This window comes from Sphaeramia orbicularis, chromosome 1 (assembly GCF_902148855.1).
Source record: "Sphaeramia orbicularis chromosome 1, fSphaOr1.1, whole genome shotgun sequence".
NCBI lineage: Eukaryota > Metazoa > Chordata > Actinopteri > Kurtiformes > Apogonidae > Sphaeramia > Sphaeramia orbicularis.
The window spans coordinates 52,296,818-52,314,700 of NC_043957.1; the positions used below are offsets into that span (position 1 = coordinate 52,296,818).

The 17,883-nt window shown below is 36.2% G+C and overlaps 1 protein-coding gene and 1 long non-coding RNA gene across 3 annotated transcripts; one reads left to right on the plus strand and one right to left on the minus strand.

Moving 5' to 3' along the window:
- Positions 1–9,528: 9,528 nt before the first annotated feature.
- On the plus strand, positions 9,529–16,015 carry tma16 (translation machinery associated 16 homolog). Of its 2 annotated transcripts, none has more exons than XM_030141182.1 (7): positions 9,529–9,614; positions 9,735–9,838; positions 11,586–11,623; positions 11,709–11,793; positions 12,225–12,373; positions 12,464–12,506; positions 14,651–16,015. In XM_030141182.1, the coding sequence occupies exons 1-7, from the start codon at positions 9,549–9,551 to the stop codon at positions 14,841–14,843; spliced, it is 678 nt and encodes a 225-aa protein (XP_029997042.1). In that variant the 5' UTR covers positions 9,529–9,548; the 3' UTR covers positions 14,844–16,015. The 2 variants fall into 2 exon arrangements, with proteins under 2 accessions (XP_029997042.1, XP_029997036.1); XM_030141176.1 differs by having other exon boundaries at positions 9,568–9,622; positions 9,734–9,838.
- On the minus strand, positions 12,439–13,913 carry LOC115424095 (uncharacterized). The gene is made up of 2 exons (XR_003936048.1): positions 13,644–13,913; positions 12,439–13,035 (listed from the first exon to the last, which is right to left on the minus strand). It is a non-coding gene; the product is annotated as an uncharacterized LOC115424095 (long non-coding RNA).
- Positions 16,016–17,883: the final 1,868 nt, after the last annotated feature.

Here is a 17,883-nt window from a genome sequence, read left to right on the forward strand (position 1 = left end):
TCAGTCTGACTCAGATAACTCACTCGGATGTGATGCAACCAGCTGTGTGACTTGTAGCCACAAGTCTGACGGCTCCTCAGCTGCAGTACAGTCACATTCCTGCCTGGTAGGTATGCAGAAAGAGTGACGAGTGAAAGCTGAACAAACTTTAAGGAACAGAAAATGATTTGTATGAGCTCGGGGAGTGCAGACAGGTGGGAGAAAATGGTTTGAGATGAAATAAATCGACTTTTCCTCGCATGTTTGTTTGGAAATATGTGCTCAGTCGGGGTGTGAAGTCACTCTTTGTGCAAAAATACTGAATAAATGAATAATTTTGATGCTGGAACTGTGACTATCTTTGTATGCAGACTGCACAAAAAATATGTTTTATGTCTAAATGTTGTTCACAGCAGGAAGTTGGTGGCATCGAGTTTGAACAGGAGCTAGAATATGTGGTGTGATTCGTATCAGTGTTGACTGCAACTACGGACCACAAATGGCCTTAATAAACACACATCTTCTTTCAGTGCTGGTTAAGCATTTCTCAGAAGGTATTACAAAAGAGACCAGGCAGTTCAGTGAAATATCAGGCCACGTATGTATGAACGTTAAGGGTGCACGTTGTCAGTAAAAGTCTTCTGTTTATATGCATTTATTTTGTTTGAAAAAGACAATCAAAACAGATTAAATTTAGGAAAAAGTGTTCTTTTTTCAGTACATATATCATTAACTGAACATAAACCAAGTGTCTCCATCCACTGTCATTGATCAAAATACATGACTTTATTCTTTTTTCTTCAGTTTCGTTCAGTTTGTGGCTTATTTTGTTCTTGTTGCTTATTATATTTGTTCATTTTTGGTAATTTCATTTATTACTTTGACTGTTTTTGTTCATTTTATTGCTTATTCCATTCCTTTTTACTTCATTTTTTCACATTATTAATTATTTTGTAACTTTTTTATTCATTTATTATATATATATATATATATATATATATATATATATATATATATATATATACAACAAGTGTCTCCATCCACTGTCATTGATCAAAATACATGACCTTATTTTTTTCTTCAGTTTTGTTCAGTTTGTGGCTTGTTTTGTTCTTGTTGCTTATTATATTTGTTCATTTTGGTAATTTCATTGATTGCTTTGACGGTTTTTGTTCATTTTATTGCTTATTCCATTCCTTTTAACTTCATTTTTTCATGTTATTAATTATTTTGTAACTTTTTTATTCATTTATTATTAAACATATATATATATATATATATATATATATATATATATATATATATATATATATATATATATATATATATATATATATATGTATATATATATATACAACAAGTGTCTCCATCCTCTGTCATTAATCCAACTCCATGGGTTTTACTGGTGAATCTATGTTGTAAAAGATGACAGTGTTTCCACGGTAACTACTGAGCCTCCGAACATTCAAATGGGTCATATCTGATGACCATGAAAAGATGACAAACTGTATTTTACACCAATTATTTACATGTACTGATAGGATTAATGGATCAACAGGTATTAAACAGTTTACAACAGTAGATGGTTTTGGTTGGTGGTAGATATTTGGGCTCTTATATATATGATAGATTATTTATGATATACACAGCTATTTTCACTTGACTTACTATATTTCTATTTATGACGGTAACAATTCCTTAAATAAAGCCCCTGCATTATTTCTACTTTAATTTGACTTGAAGCTGGAGGACAGTGGAATTTCCCTCAGGTGAAATTCATCTTATTTCACAATCTTATCACTCGTTCTAGGAAGAGTGACGCGGGTAGGTGAAATGTTTCTTTTAATTTGTCAGTACTGAATCAGATATATCTGGAATATACAACCGGTTAAACTGCTAATGTTACAACAGTTTATCGTACAGGTTAAAGAGGAAAAATAAGCTGGGAGGTCACTGTGTATTGGGAAAAGGTGTGGTCATAAACTCAGAGGAACTGAAGTATTTGGATGTATGATTCAGCGTTGTGTGTTGTGTTTTGATTCACATCTTACATTTTTCTAATGAATCCTTCTTGTCTAATGTCTTATCTGATGATGTGTCAGGGTTTCAGGAACCAGCTCATCCAGCATGATCGATTGTACAGGGTGTCCCATAAGTCTCCACACATAGGAAAAATAAACGTTTCTTGACACAAACCATTTTTATTTATATAATATGCTTTATATGACTGCCATTTTGTCTGGAACACATTTCAGTGTGTGTCCTCCACTGCTGAAGAACTATAAAGAAGAAACATAAAAAAATACATGTTAGAACCATATATGTATGGAATGTATTATGTCTCCTATGTATGGAGACTTATGGGACACCCTGTACTTGTGAATATCCAGGAGTCCATTCACATCCCTTTTTTAACCCGTAAAGACCCAGTGGTACTTTTGTGACAGTTCTCAAATGATTTTTCCTCTCTATTTAACCTTTCTTTAAGTGATTTATCACCACTTATCATCAGTGTTGTGTGTAACGACTTCAAAAGTAATGTGTTACAGAAACTGAACTACTTTTTTTGAGTAAAAAGTAGTGTAACATGTTGCTACTGAAAATTTGGTAATGACACATGTTTCCTCTTTCACTTCGGGAGAACGTTACTTTTCTTAGGGACAGATTTGGTAAGTGTCACATACAATTTTTTTTTATGCCCTAAGAATTATGCGTATGCTCCAAACCATCGGGCATGTGCAAACGCATTCTTTTCAATGTAAACATCCGGTAATGAAACAGCTACGCATGTACAATAGTCACAGGCTCTCATTTCACCTCCTTTCACTAGGTAACTAAACAAGAAATGGACAAAAAATGATAAGATGTGATATGTATTTTGTGTTCAAACATGTATGGAGTCTGTGTTATTTCATATTGTTTGGTAGTTCTTAGTGGTGGTGTTGAAGCCTATAGTAGTCCAGTGTTTTCTTGTCAAGTGCTCTGTTTGTGGCATTTTTTATAACAAAGAGCACAAAAGAAATACCTGTTTTGTCCGCCATAGTAGAACTTTATGTAGCCCTACACATTTAGGAACAGATGTGTGGTTCTGCCCAAAGTCCAGCAACATGAAAGTAACAAGTAATGTAAAACGGTACTTTCCATAAAGGGTAACTAAGTAAAGTAACAGATTACTTTTTAACCCTTTCATGCAATTATGAGAACCTTGGTCATAATATTTGTGTGTTTTTATTGCTCTTTAGGCATGAAAAAAACATGCGATTTAGTTGTTTTTTTTTTAAGGAGTTACAAAACTGTCCACTCAGCCGGACCCCATGCATTTAATTTTTCAAGCAAAGAAACATGTATTTAAAACCTAATATCAGAAAGTGATATGGAAAAGTATGCAATAAAAACATTTTTAATACTGCTAATCACGTTTTCCCACATTTTAACATACTGTAATACTAGTTATTATTCATTTCATGGAGATAATATGCAAAAAAAAAAAAGTTTTGTTTGTTGATTTACACTAAAACATGTCACTGCAGATCAGGTTTATCAAGAATAGCATAGTTACAGTAACGGTATGAAATGCACTACATGGGATGATGTGTAAGTGTCCACTGTGTTGGCTGATATGGAACTAAAACAATAAAACCCATGAATGTACAAGAGGACAGCTGTAGAATAGCTGTCCACTGTAGTGACCTTTGTGCATGAAAGGGTTAAAGAAGTAACAAGTAACGAGCAAAAGTTACATTTTAAAAGTAACTTTCCCAACACTGCTTATCATAATTACCTCCGCCAAGGAGGTTATGTTCTTGCTGACGTTGGTTTGTTTGTCTGTCTGTCTGTCTGTCCGTGTGCAAGATAACTGAAAAAGTTATGGATGGATTTGGATAAAAATTTCAGGAAATGTTGATACTGGCACAAGGAACAAATGATTAAATTTTGGTGGTGATTGGGGGGGGACTGATCTGCCTTGGTGGAAGTCTGTGCTCTCCGAGTGCTTTTCTAGTATCATCATCTATATTTTGCTTTTTTTCTGTGAAAATCATGTATTTTCCTGTATTTATTTCACTAATCATGTAGATCCGGGGTGTCAAACTCATTTTAGTTCAGGGGCCAAATTCAGCTAAATTTGATCTGAAGAGGGCCAAACCAGTAAAATAATAACATAATACTACATAAATAATGTCAACTCCAAACTTTTCTCTATGTATTAGAATAAGTAAAATTAAACAATGAAAATGTTTACATCTACAAACTATCCTTTCAAACAATGTGAATAATATGAACAAACTCAAAAAATCTGTGTAATTTTAACAATATTATGCTTCAGTTTATCATTTTCACATGTACATTATGACTTACAGATCACAGCAGGTCTACAAATACCCAAAACATTGAATATCAGGTGGAATATTGTTAAAATTGTACTTACTTCTCATAAAACATTTCAGGTTGTTCATATTTGTTCAGGTTATTCGCATTTTTTATGAAATTATGCTTTGTTTTAGTGTAAATACATGAAAATATTTACATTTACAGAGAAAAATTTGGAGATGTGAGTATTTCTAGATTATTATGATAGTATTTGACTGAATCCTGCCCACTTGAGATTGAATTGGTCTGAATGTGGAACCTGAACTAAAATGATCAATAATATCTTCAGCATAATTTTTGCATTTCATAACTTCATCCCAAGGGCCGGACTGGACTCTTTGGTGGGCTGGATTTGGCCCCCGGGCTGCATGTTTGACACCTGTGATGTAGATGTTCATAAAAGCTCAGATTAAAGTTGAGGGTTTTTGTAACAAAAACAGAGAAAACTGAAGAAAAAGTAAATTTTCCGTCAAAATACCTCATTAACTGAATATAAAACAAGTATCTCTATTCGCTGTCATTGATCCAGCTCCACAGGTTTTACTGGTGAATCAATGTTGTAGAAGATGACGGTGTTTCCACAGTAACTATGGAGACTCTGGACATCCAAATGGGTCATATGTGATGTCCATGAAAAGGTAATAAACAGTACTTTACACCAATTATTTACATGTATTGGTAGAGTTAGTGGATCAACAGGTATAAAACACTTTAGATCAGTTGATGCCTTTGGTTGCTGGTGGCTGTTTGGAGCTTTATGGGTTAAAATTCTTTTTACTGTTCGCAGCTTTGAAACTTTCATTCTGGTTTTCATATCGCAAACTGTGACAGACAGGAGTGGGGATATTCAGATGAAACAGGAAATACTTTATGTATTGTTTTGTCCTTGAAAGTGTTTTTTTTCTGTCTGTTGCCTTCTTTTTGCAAATATGTTGAAACCTTCCTGTCACAGAAAAGAGAAGTATAGCAACACAAATGCACTTCGATACCAACAGTGCACTGACGTTCCAGTTCATTACACCAGTACTGTCAATAACACCTCATTCAGAGCCATGAACCCATCAATAGTCCGTTAACCCTCCAAGACCTAAACAAATTGCCAACAGGACCTACTGATCAAAAATGTTTAATAACTGTTGAACCGCTCATCATCAGTATATTGAAATACTCCAGGTTGAATGCAATTTCTCACTTCTGCAAGTTTGATTCACCCATTAAAACCAGATACTTTGGCTAATGACAATGGCTGTTCAATTATTGGATAGTTAATGATATATACTCAGTGCCAATGAAAACGCAACACTTGAAGATTCTTATGTTTTTTTAAATCAATGAGGATTTTTATTCCATAAGCTCTTTGGAATTAATCATAGGCCATTTCTATACAGTAAAAATGAAAAAAATCACATCCAAATTTGTTGACAAAAAAAAAGGATAAAGAAAGAAACTCAAGGACCCCCAAAACCAAAAGTTTTGGGGTGCTGCAGCTCAATGTAGTGATCCTGCTGTGGCGTGGTCACACGTGCTCTGGTCTGGACGAGGTCTGTCTGCAGTTGAGCCAGTCTCTTCATGCCTCTGTTGCATCCTGACTATGGTGGACACACTGCATCCAAAACGGCGCGCCACCTGCCGAGCAAAGATTCCGGCCTCCAGGAGCCCCATAGCATGGCATCTGTGGTCACGTGTCAGTCTAGGCATCGCTGAGTTATTGCAAATGATTTTGGTGCTTTTCAGCTTGCCTTTATATACAGAACATGACCACTCCTTAACTGACCACAGTTCCTGAAGTTGAGCAGTTCATTGCTGAGCAATGAGAAAAACAAGTCTTATGAATGCAGACAAGTTCATTCAAGCGTGACAATAGCTCAACTTGTCTCAGGTTGTTAAGAAATTGTCTGGGATTATTTTATACAGGTGAAACTTAAACACACTGATGCAGCTCAGGAACAATAAAACACATTCAAGTGTTGCATTTTCATTGGCACTGAGTATATTTAACTGAAAAGTCACATATTAGATTAGATTAGATTAGATTAGATTAGATTAGATTAGCGGCCCACAGCAGCCACGTCCTGACATCGGAGGAGCTGCTGGTGAGGCGGGTGCTGAGGGCTGTGAATCCGAGGAAGGCCGCAGGTCCTGACGGCATCTCAGGTCAGGTGCTGAAGGACCGTGCAGACCAGCTGGCAGGGGTCCTCACCACTATTTTTAACCGGTCCCTGACCCAGGCCACGGTTCCTCCCTGCTGGAAGTCCTCCACTATCGTCCCCATCCCCAAGAGGAGCACCATCAGCGGACTGAATGATTATCGCCCGGTGGCCCTCACATCCATAGCCATGAAGTGCTTTGAAAAACTGGTCCGGGCCCACATCAGTTCCTGCCTTCCCCCCAGGTTTGGCCCCCACCAGTTTGCTTACCGAGCTAATAGGTCCACAGAGGATGCTGTGGTGACAGTGCTTCACTCTGCTCTGTCACATCTGGAGCAGAAAAGTAGCTGCACCTGGCTGCTCTTTGTGGACTTTAGCTCTGCTTTTAACCCCATCCTCCCCAGCAGACTGGGAACTAAACTGTCAGACCTGGGAGCGTCTCACTCCACCTGCCTATGGATTTTGGACTTCCTGACTGACCACCCCCAGAGGGTGAAAGTAGGCCCCCACCTTTCCACAGCCATCAGTCTCAGCACTGGCTCCCCCCAGGGCTGTGTGCTGAGTCCACTGCTGTTCACCCTCTACACTCAGGACTGCTCCCCTTCACCACAGTAACAGCAGAATAAAATCTGCAGACGACACCACTGTGGTGGGGCTCATCTCTGAGGGGGATGAGACTGCATACAGAGATGAGGTGGAGCGACTGTCTGTGTGGTGTCAACAGTACAACCTCATCATCAGTACAACCAAAACAAAGGAGATCGTGGTGGACTACAGAAAGAAAAAGACGGACGTTCAGCCACTGTTCATCTGTGGGGACTTGGTGGAGAGAGTCTCTGATGTTCACTCCCTGGGGGTGCACATCAAGGGCGACCTGAGCTGGAGCACAAACACAGCCGTCACTGTGAAGGAGGCTCAGCAGAGGCTGCACTTCCTGAGGGTCCTCAGGAGGAACAACATGCCGCAGAGACTGCTGGTGGTCTTCTACTGCTGCTCCATTGAGAGCATCTTGTCATACTGCATATGTGTTTGGTTTGCCAGCTGCACAACAGCAGACAAGAAAGCTCTCCAGAGGGTCGTCACCACGGCCCAGAAAATCATCAGCTGTCCTCTGCCTTCCCTCAGTGAACTGCACAGCTCTCGTTGCCTCAGGAAGGCACAGAAAATAATTAGAGACCCCTCTCACCCTGGTCATCACCTGTTCAAACTGCTGCCATCAGGCAGGCGGTACAGAGTGTTAAAAACAGAAACAAACAGACTCAGGAACAGTTTTTATGCTAACACTATTTGTGTACTGAACTCAGTACACAAATAATTTTAGTCTGACAGTCTTTTTTTATAATGTTCTTATACTTGTTGGTTCAGTTGGTGTGTGTTGTTTTTATATTATTTATTTATGTTTTTTAATGCACTTTAGAGGTTTGCACTTTCAATTTCGTTGTCTGTATTGGACAATGACAATAAAGACTATTCTATTCTATTCTATTGTATTCTATTCTATTGTATTCTATTTGATTCGATTCGATTGAATTTTATTGATCCTTTGGGCAAAACCCTCAGGAAAATGAGGTTCCAATACCAGAGCAACACCAAATATACACACAAGAAATACTACAAGAAAACAGAAAAACAACAACTATAAAAACAATAGTGTTAAGATCAGGTTATTCCCTTGAATGTTATAGTCAGTGTAAATGGTGTTAAAAGCAGCGCAATGGAAACTGACAAAACTGATAGATGCACTTGCTCATGCTGAAACCTGAAACCTGAAACCTTTGGTGGTTATGTGATTCAATAACAGGAAACATTTAAATTTGAATAGATAACTTTGTCTTTTAGAGAATAAAACTGTTTCAGCGCCATGAAGAACATTTTAACAACATTACAGTGGATGCAATGGACAAAGCTGCTGATTAAAGTAAGTTTAAATTCTGAGTTGCATAAACAGCCTATCAAATACAAACATGACAAAGGACAACTTAAAGATTTAAACTCAGTGAACAACAACAAACTGTATATGTACTGTGTTTTTACCTTAACTGTCTCCAAATTCTTCACAGAAAAAAACTTTCATATTAAAAGCTGAGTTGTAACATCATTCAGGTACGTTGTGATCTATTCTACATCATGTCATGTATAGTCAGATTGAAAAATTAAATCAAGAAACAAGAAGAAACAAAACAAACACTTCCTTTGGCATCATATGGAAATAATAATCCCTACTTTAATTACATTCTTTCTTTGAATCACACTGCTTTCAAGAGCCTATTTCAAATCCTAACTGAAGAAACAGCAGAGCAGACACCTGTACCTGTGAGGAACGCATCTGTCAGTGTTTTACAGTGTACTGTTTTCTAATTTCATTTCATTTTATAGATTAATTCTACTGTATATCCTCCTGAGACTCAGAAAAGGAAAAGTTTGGGCAATTTTTTTGTTTTTTATTTTATTATTATTATTATTATTATTATTATTATTTTTTTTTTTTTTTTTTTTTTTTTTACATTAAATATTTGACTTGATTAGAAACAGCATGATTCAACAGTTTTCAGATAATTTAAAAAAAAAAAAAAAAAATTATGGAGTGTCCTTTGCAGTGGACAGCATTTTTTATTATTTTTTTTAATAAAGTTGTAAAACTCTTGTCAATGACAGAGGACAAACATGCATTGCTGGGTCTCAGGAGGATATATCTTCTTCTTTGTGTGTGTGTGTGTGTGTGTGTGTGTGTGTGTGTGTGTGTGCATACTGTAACACCATAACAATTTATAACACAAAATGCCCTCTCCTGCTTTAAAGCTGATAACACTGATTATTTATTTATTTATTTATTTATTTATTTTATGCACTTCTAGTTGTAGTGAGCATTTTTTTTTTTTTTTACTTTGATAATAGTAAAGGGTCTAAATACTTCAGTCATCTTTTTTTTTTTTTTTTTTTTTGTTATATCTGTTTTTGTGGTTACCTAAGTTTTAGTCTAATGTTTAAAATGATTTTCCGTGTTGGCATCAGGAACTGTACTTTAAAGTCTCAGCACAGGGGGGACAGAATTCCATGACGGACAGGCCGACTTCCGGTCTAGTTGTAAACACCGCAGATATAGACACGCGTGTCAGCATGGTAAGAATAATGTGCAGCTGTTTTTACTCACATATGTCTGACAGTGGAAATGTTACTAGTTTTCCACCGTGTACGTGACATTTAAAAGGAGATGATCAAGTTTTGTGTGTTTTTCTTTAGCCGAAAATAACGAAAGGAAAAGCAGCGGAGAAAGTGGTGCATCCGTACAGCAGGAAGGCTGCGTACCTGGCCCGAGAAGAAATACGACTGAAAAAGAAAGAAAGGTGTGTGGAAAACTGAAACACACCGAGGAATGCAGTCAAACCGGTGACACAGGTGGAAGGGGAATGCGTTAAATGAGACGAATATAATAACAGGATGACGTTAGCATTGAGTGACGATACATTTTCAAAGCCCAAAACGAAGTAACACTCTTTAACCCATATATAGACCTAGAAACACTTTTGTGACAACTTCCAAATTATTATTTTTTCGACATTTAAACTTCCTTAAGTGATTTATCACCATTTATGTTTATGCATTTGGCAGACGCTTTTTTCCAAAGCGACTTACAGGGGAAAACCAATCAATCAAATTTTATTTATATAGCGCCAAATCACAAAAAGTTATCTCATGACACTTTATATATAGAGCTGGTCAAAACCAGACTCTAAGGCAATTTACAGAAACCCAACAGAATTTATTATATAAATAATAGAACAGAATTTTTTATAGAACCATGTATTATAATAGTAGCCTGTACTTCAGTGGTTCCTTACCTTTTTTGGCTGGTCACCCCATTTTAACATCACAAATTCCTGGCGACCCCAGACATTCAAAACAGACAAAAAGATATTTTTTGAATTAAAATTAATTTGTTTTTGATCATGTAATAGTTTGCTATGGTATGTTGTAAATAAATGTTCATTTTAGACAACATTTAGTCTATATCAGGGGTGTCCAGTCCTGGTCCTCAAGGGCTGGTATCCTGCATCTTTTAGAGGTTTTCCCTCTTCCAACACACCTGAAGGTCGTTATCAGGCTTCTGCAGAGCTTGATGATAGGCTCATCATGTGAACCAGGTGTGTTGGAAGAGGGAAACAATTAAAAAAAAAAACATGCAGGATACCGGCCCTCGAGGACCAGGATTGCCCACCCCTGGTCTATAGAATGTATATTATTATAGACGGAGGCAGAAAAGCCAGGTGTAGATTACTGCACAAAGTGAGAATTTTATTTTCCTTGGTCAGGATATGTACAGTCAGTCCAGCTTGGATTTACAAGGCTGACAATAAATACTGAACAAACAAGAACTCAAACTATGAATTATGAAAGAGCTGCAGCATTTGAAACCGACCACAATGAACATTTGACAGATAAACAGTACCACAGTGCTTCGGTTTCAGACTCACAGTTTGTCATGTCTTTTGTGGATTGTGATTGTCTCTCTCAACTCACCATATATTTTTATTAGTAAGTGTTTTTATTTTTATCAATTACTAGAAATTTCAGGCGACCCCACGTGGGGTCCCGACCCCAGAGGTGGGTAATCCCAGCTCCATAGAGTAAAAGTCCTGCCATGTATTTGTTCCAACCACTCACTGAACCAGCCCATTTGGATGAGCACAACTCCTCGTCCAGGTAGATGAAGGGATAATTAGTGGAATCACCTGTGTTAAGTGAACAGGTAGAACCAATTCATGGCAGGACTTTTACTCTATGGAGCTGGGATTACCCACCTCTACCCGACCCCAAGGTTCAAAAACACTGTACTAAGGTCTACAGCTCTGGTGTTTGTGCTGTAACTGTTCCTCTTGTTCTTACTAATAATGATGCATGATAAATCAGTGTAAAAGTTAAGTCTTCCCCATATTTAGTATTAGCTTAGTATTTTATGTGACCTCAAAATGTTTGAAAGATCTAGTTTGAAATAATGGGCCGAAACAATATGAATAGTATTTTGTGTAGAAAAACAAAAAACAAAAAAAACAACTGTTATAGGTTATAACCGTGTTTTCTCTGATCCTGCAGACAGAAGACTGAAAAAGCCACTCGTCTTAGTAACATCGGTAAATCTATTATTGAATGTTGAACATTATCAGATGTAAAAAATAAACCTTCGTTAAACTTTCTTACTTTATCTACTCGATACAGGTGAGAAGCTGCTGTGGTTTCAGGCACAGTTGGATCCAACGAAGACGACATACACGAAAAAAGATGCTTGTGACATCATTGAAAGGTCATACATGCTCTTTATGCTTTATTGGGTTTAATACCAGTTATTGTAAGGCTGCATAAAATCAGTCCTCAATTTCTAAAAGAAGCAGGTGGTCTTTTCAGTTTGGGTCATTATTTACATTATTCAAAATAATGAAAACATTTCACTTGTATTATATTAATACAGTTTGGCATGAAGCTGTAGGTGCTCAATTAAACTACAGAATAGATTGTTAAAATAATAAATAAATTGACAATATAGCCCACAATGATTTGGAGTAAAATCAATTGATGTGTTAAAAACAGGCCCAATAGAGGAATGTAGCAGTAGTTGGATAAAAGCGGTTTGTTCTATCACCACATGTGCAGATTATAGTTAAAGTATTTTGGATACTGGTATGATAGTTTTATTTTTTGTCATAGAATTGTCTGGTTTTTTTTTGTTTGTGTTAGGTATCTCCAAAGATTTGATTCTGAACTGGAGCAGATTGAGTTAATGAATGGGATAAAAGGTCGGCAGGGTCGTCTCCATGGCGCCAGAGAGTCTGTTATTAAACAGACGATTGAACGAGAACGAGCCGAGTATGAGGGCATCGGATTCGGTGAGTCCTGTCCTTCTACTGTGAAAAAACACGAACAGAAGCACAGCTTTTTTTTTTTTTTTTTAATAATGCTGTTTGTCTTGTTGACAGAAATGCCAGACATCATTAACACAAAACATCTAAAAACATTCAGGTGAGTGGAGCACCTCATGTGAATGTAGGTTTCTCTATAATCTGTGTATTTATAATTTGTCTCATGTGACTTGACATCGTGTTCATGAAAGTGAGAAATGGAGAAATTTCCAAAGTGTGGGTTGATGCTCTCTGGTGGGCTGTGGTGGTATTACAGGCTGTACTGCAGAGGTCGTTCATAATAAAGGTTTTAATGTTCAGGTTCATAATTAAGCCTGAACCATTTATACCACCAGTTATATAAAAAAACAAACAAACAAACAAATAGTGTTTAAATGTCATATTAAACTTATTTACCTTTTTTTCTCTTCTGGACCATGTGTTCTATCTCATCAGTGTCAAACAGCGAGGATACAGTGTGTTATTTTTCCCCATTTGCATTTAATTAGTTGTTTCACAGGTTGCATGAAGTATTAATTTGCACTGAATTGCCATTGGGCAGTATTCACAGAACTATTCTGTTTATCAATTGAAATTATACAAGTGAAATCATTATCTAAGTCATGTGATGATCTGAGTTGTGATTAACCCTTTCATGCATGAATTATGAGAACTTTAATCAAGATTTTTTTTTTCCTGAGTGTTTTTATTCCTCTTTAGGCATTAAAAAACAATGCAATTGGAAAAAAAAACATTCATGAACCTATTTTTCATGGAGTTGCAAAAATGTCCACTTAGCTGGAAACAATGTGTTTAATTTTTGAAGCAAAAAAACATGTATTTACTAATATACTGTGTGAAAACATTTTTAATGCAGCTAATCTGATGTTTTGTCACATTTTAACATACTCTAATACTAGTTAATACTCACATCATGGAGATAATATGCAACAAAAACAAAAAAAAACAAAAACAAAACACCTTTTTGTTAAAAAAAAAAAAAAAAAAAAAAAGCTGTTCATTACAGTCTAATAACAATATCAAGCAAATTTTTTTTACACTTAAACATATCACTGCAGATCAGGTTTATAAAGAACAGCAAATTTACAATAATGGTGTGAATTGCAGTGTATAGGAGGATGCATAAGTGTCCATTGTGGCTGATATGGAACTAAAACAGCAAATTAATGAATACACAAAAGAACAGCTGTAGAATAACTGTCCACTGCAGTGACCACTATGCATGAAAGGGTTAAACTGCAGAGGATTTTTAGATTTCAGATTGGGCTGCAGTGTTCTTAAGATAAGGAATGAATGATTAATCTTCTTTTAACAATGATAATTTCAGTATTTTTTAAAATGTATGTCTGTTTTTCTCGTCGTTTTCAGGGGTGAACTGTTACATTTTTTCAGAGCTCGTATGGATTATTATATTAACAAGTGGTGCTAGGCACAACAAACCCCGCCCCTCGCACGTATTGTAATTTATTTTGGCATCAATCCAGCTGATGTCATCATGTCTATGCATGTGCTGATGTCAGCATATCAGTCGCCTCTATATATGTGCCAAGTTTGAAGTAAATTGAAACAAAATTGATGTTTTTATAGATATTTGAAATTTTGCCCATTATAAGTAAATGAGAGAATAAAAAATAATTTTTAAAAATTCATAAGAAAATTTAACTTTGACCTACTTTTCCCAAAATGTAATCAAATGTTTTCTGGATCACTGGCAATCTATAAACTGAATTTGGTATGAATTCAACCAATAGTTTTGCTGCTACAGACATTTGAAATTTTGCCTGTTATAAGTAAATGGGGGGGGGGGGGGGGGGGGGGGGGTTGTGTCTAAAAATTCATAAAAAAATTGAACTTTGACCTACTTTTTCCAAACTGTAATCAGATCTATTCTGGGTCACTGGCAATCTATAAACCCAATTTGGTATGAATTCAACCAATAGTTTTGATGCTAGAGTGTTAAACAAACAAACCAAACCAAAAACAACAAACTCAAACGTAGGGAATTCTGTTTATCATGAATTCATCAATATGAGCTGTCTTAGTTTCAAACCACATTTTTCACTCATTTACTCGTGATGGTTTAGAATTCGTTCCTCTGTGTCCGTCTGACTCGGTCGCCTTCATGTGATGATGACATTACCTGATCTACAAATGAAACATAGGATTCACTAATGGGTGTCTGTGAGACAGAATTCATGAATGTTCTTTTTGAAAAACAATCTCTGTAAATGTCTGTTTTGTCAGGGAGTGGACCGGCGATCTAAAGAAACTTCCAAATATTAAGCTACGAAAAGTGTCCAACAAAGGTCTGGAAATGAGGAAAGAAGAGGCGGAGAAAGAGGAGCCTGAAGAAGACCTCGGTGATGATGATGATGAAGATGATGCGGATGATTTAAATGACGAAAAAGCAGATGAGATGCTGCTGATGTCGGACTGAGAAACATAAAAAAACGACAGACTTTTTTAAAATTGTTTCATTAAAAAGTGATTGTGAGAAAATACTGCTACTCCATTACTGTCCTGCAGAGAGCGCTGAAACTTCAGATAAACGTTTACTCTATATTCACCTTCAAGGTTTGTTCCTCAGACACCAAACACAGACATAACATGGGGTTCTACATTCATTATTTATTGCACAAACAAATATAAATTGAATGTAACCTGAATATTCCGTTTCAACCGATCATAAATAGAAAAAGGGTTTTATATCGAGCGCTTTAATAATGCAGTTAAAGACAGGGGAAAAAAAGTGTAGTTTTATGTTTGACTGTGACACTGTTTTAACAAATTAAACCTGTAGAAAAATGGACGAGTGTAAACAACAACCGCCATTAATAAACTGACCAGTCAGTTATTTTTAAAAAACACAAAAGAATGGCAACCATGAAACTCTAGTTACATTAACATACAGAGATTATGGAACTGTTCAGAGCTTGGACCACATAACAAAGCTCAAACTGTCAAAGCAAAACATCATAACCACTGGGCTACATGAGATTTACTTACATGAGAAATATTTAAAACTAAAGCCTACAACAGCAAGTAAGTGCTCTAAAACATTTCTTTTAGACAGAAAGTTAAAGATACAGTTTAAATAATGGTTTCTCTGTTTTACTTCTGACTCTTTGGTGTCTGAATACCTGATCGTCCCAAAGGAGGGTTAATGTCTCAGTATGCTTTAAACAAAGTGTCTGTTGGGTTCTCCAGACCAGTGAATCCCAACCAGGGGCCACTTATAAATGTGGTTTGAGAAATGAAAATAATGCACAAGGAGCTCGATTTTTCCAGGTAGTTGAAAGAAATGGTATGGTGAAGGAGCCAACATAGTGCAACATTTGACTAAAGGTAAACAGGCTAAAGTAAAAGATAAAATCCTTCAATCTAAATCTAGTTCGAATGGTTTACGGAGCTTGCGAAATGAAACAATTTGCTAAATGTAATGTATTAGTGCTTTATGTAGCACAGCAAAATGTAAAAAAAAATATGAATGTAACAGAAAACAAACTAGAGATACAACGGTTGGGGGGAAAAAAAGGACTAAGGAAATGATAAATTAGCTAAATCTGATCTTAGCATGCTAAATGTAACAGATAAATACTGAAACTGGTTAAAAAAAATGGTGATGGAGCTAACACTGAAATGGTAGCTAAAGGTTTAGGAGCTGAAACTGAAATATTCCAGTTTACAAGAATTAAATGTACTTGCTAAATGTCAAACGGGGTGAAATGAACAAATGAAAATATTTAGGCATCATAAATAAAATGGTCAGCTGAAAATCTGTACGAACAGTTGAAACAATTAATAAAATGTAATATATACATGTTGGATGAGGCTGGCCAAATTTAATGGACACATGATTAAAAAGTATGAAACAGACTACTGTAGTTGAAATAGCAAGCTAACAAAATGGTTAGCAAATGAATCACGCACTTAAAAAGCTAAAGGTGATGATCAATTAGCGATATGTAACATGCTAGTAAAAGAACTTTTTATAGCTAGTTAAATGTAGCAGGTATATGCTAATAAATGCTAAGCTAAATGTATGACAAAGTTGAAACGGGACTAAATTAATTTATAAAATTAGGTAAATACAAAGTGAGTGCTATATGCATACTAAAATGGTTAAATGAGTGTTTGGAAGAGTTAACTAGCTTGATGAAATGGTTAAAGGTATGGATACAGAGGTGAAATGTTCCAATCTAAACATAGTTTCAGTGCTAGTTTAACCCATCAAGACCCAGTGCTACTTTTGTGGCAGTTTCCAAATAAAATTTTCCTCTATATTTAACCTTCTTAAATAATTTATCACCTTTTATTATAATATTATCTCATACATTTTGCATTTTTTCAGTGTAAAGCAGTTATTTTCCTATATTAAATTCACTAATCACGTAGAGGTTCATAAAAGCTCAGACTGAAGTTGAGGGTTTTTACATCAAAAATAGAGAAAACTGAAGAAAAGTGAGTTTTTCAGCAAAATCTGTCATTAACAGAACATAAACCCAGTGTGTCCATCCACTGTCATTAATCCAACTCCATGGGTTTTACTGGTGAATCAATGTTGTAGAAGATGATGGTGTTTCTACATTCACTACAGAGCCTCTGATCGTCCAAATGGGTCATATCTGATGACCATGAAAAGATGACAAACTGTATTTTACGCCACTTATTTCAATATATTAATAGGTTTGGTAGGTCAGACGTTACTAGACATTTTAGATCAGTAGATGGTTTTGGTCGCTGGTGGCTGTTTGGGTCTTTACGGGTTAAAGTCAACATAGCATTGTTAAAATCTTTAGCTAAAGATATGACTAAACAGCTGAGACAGTTGGCTAAAGTAATTGAGTTAGCTAAATGTGTAGTTAAAGAGTTGACCTCACTGAACCTTTTAGATAACTGAAACTTTTAGTCACTGATCAACAGATAACACTTATCTAAATAAAACACCTGCCAACTTCTACGACTGTTATCACTGTTATGCTAACAGTGATAACAGAGTCATATGTAAACAGAAGCATTTAGAATATCACATTTATAGTCCATGTGAACATAATTTAGTGTTGTCAGTAAAGCAGTCCTGGAGTTTTAGGAGTATGTTGGGAACCGCTGGTCTAGATTTGACTAAAAGTGTCCATTATTGTCCTCTTAACTACCCGACCACTTCATTTGGAACAAGTATGTGCACATTCAGGCCATGTCCACACGAAACCGCATCCTTTCCTATCTGATGTTTTTCTTTGACGTTTTCAAAAAAGCGGCGCGTAAACATGGAGTCGTTTCAGGAAATATCTGCGTCCACCTGAAACCACTGAAAACGATGTAGGGCAAATGCCAGGCCTGTGTGTGGCGTTGTAATGCTTTCGTAAAAACAAAGAAGACGTGGAGCATGCGCATAAAGCTTACTTGGTTCTACCGGGTCTGATCCCATATTTCCTCCTGGTTGCCTCTCTCTGTGGTAGATCCAAGAGCATGTAGTG

Coding starts and splice junctions, on each gene's coding strand:
- tma16 (XM_030141182.1), top strand. CDS start 9,549: ATGACGGACAGGCCGACTTCCGGTCTAGTTGTAAACACCGCAGATATA. Junction 9,839..11,585: donor CGACTGAAAAAGAAAGAAAG/GTGTGTGGAAAA, acceptor CTGATCCTGCAG/ACAGAAGACTGAAAAAGCCA. Junction 12,507..14,650: donor AAACATCTAAAAACATTCAG/GTGAGTGGAGCA, acceptor CTGTTTTGTCAG/GGAGTGGACCGGCGATCTAA.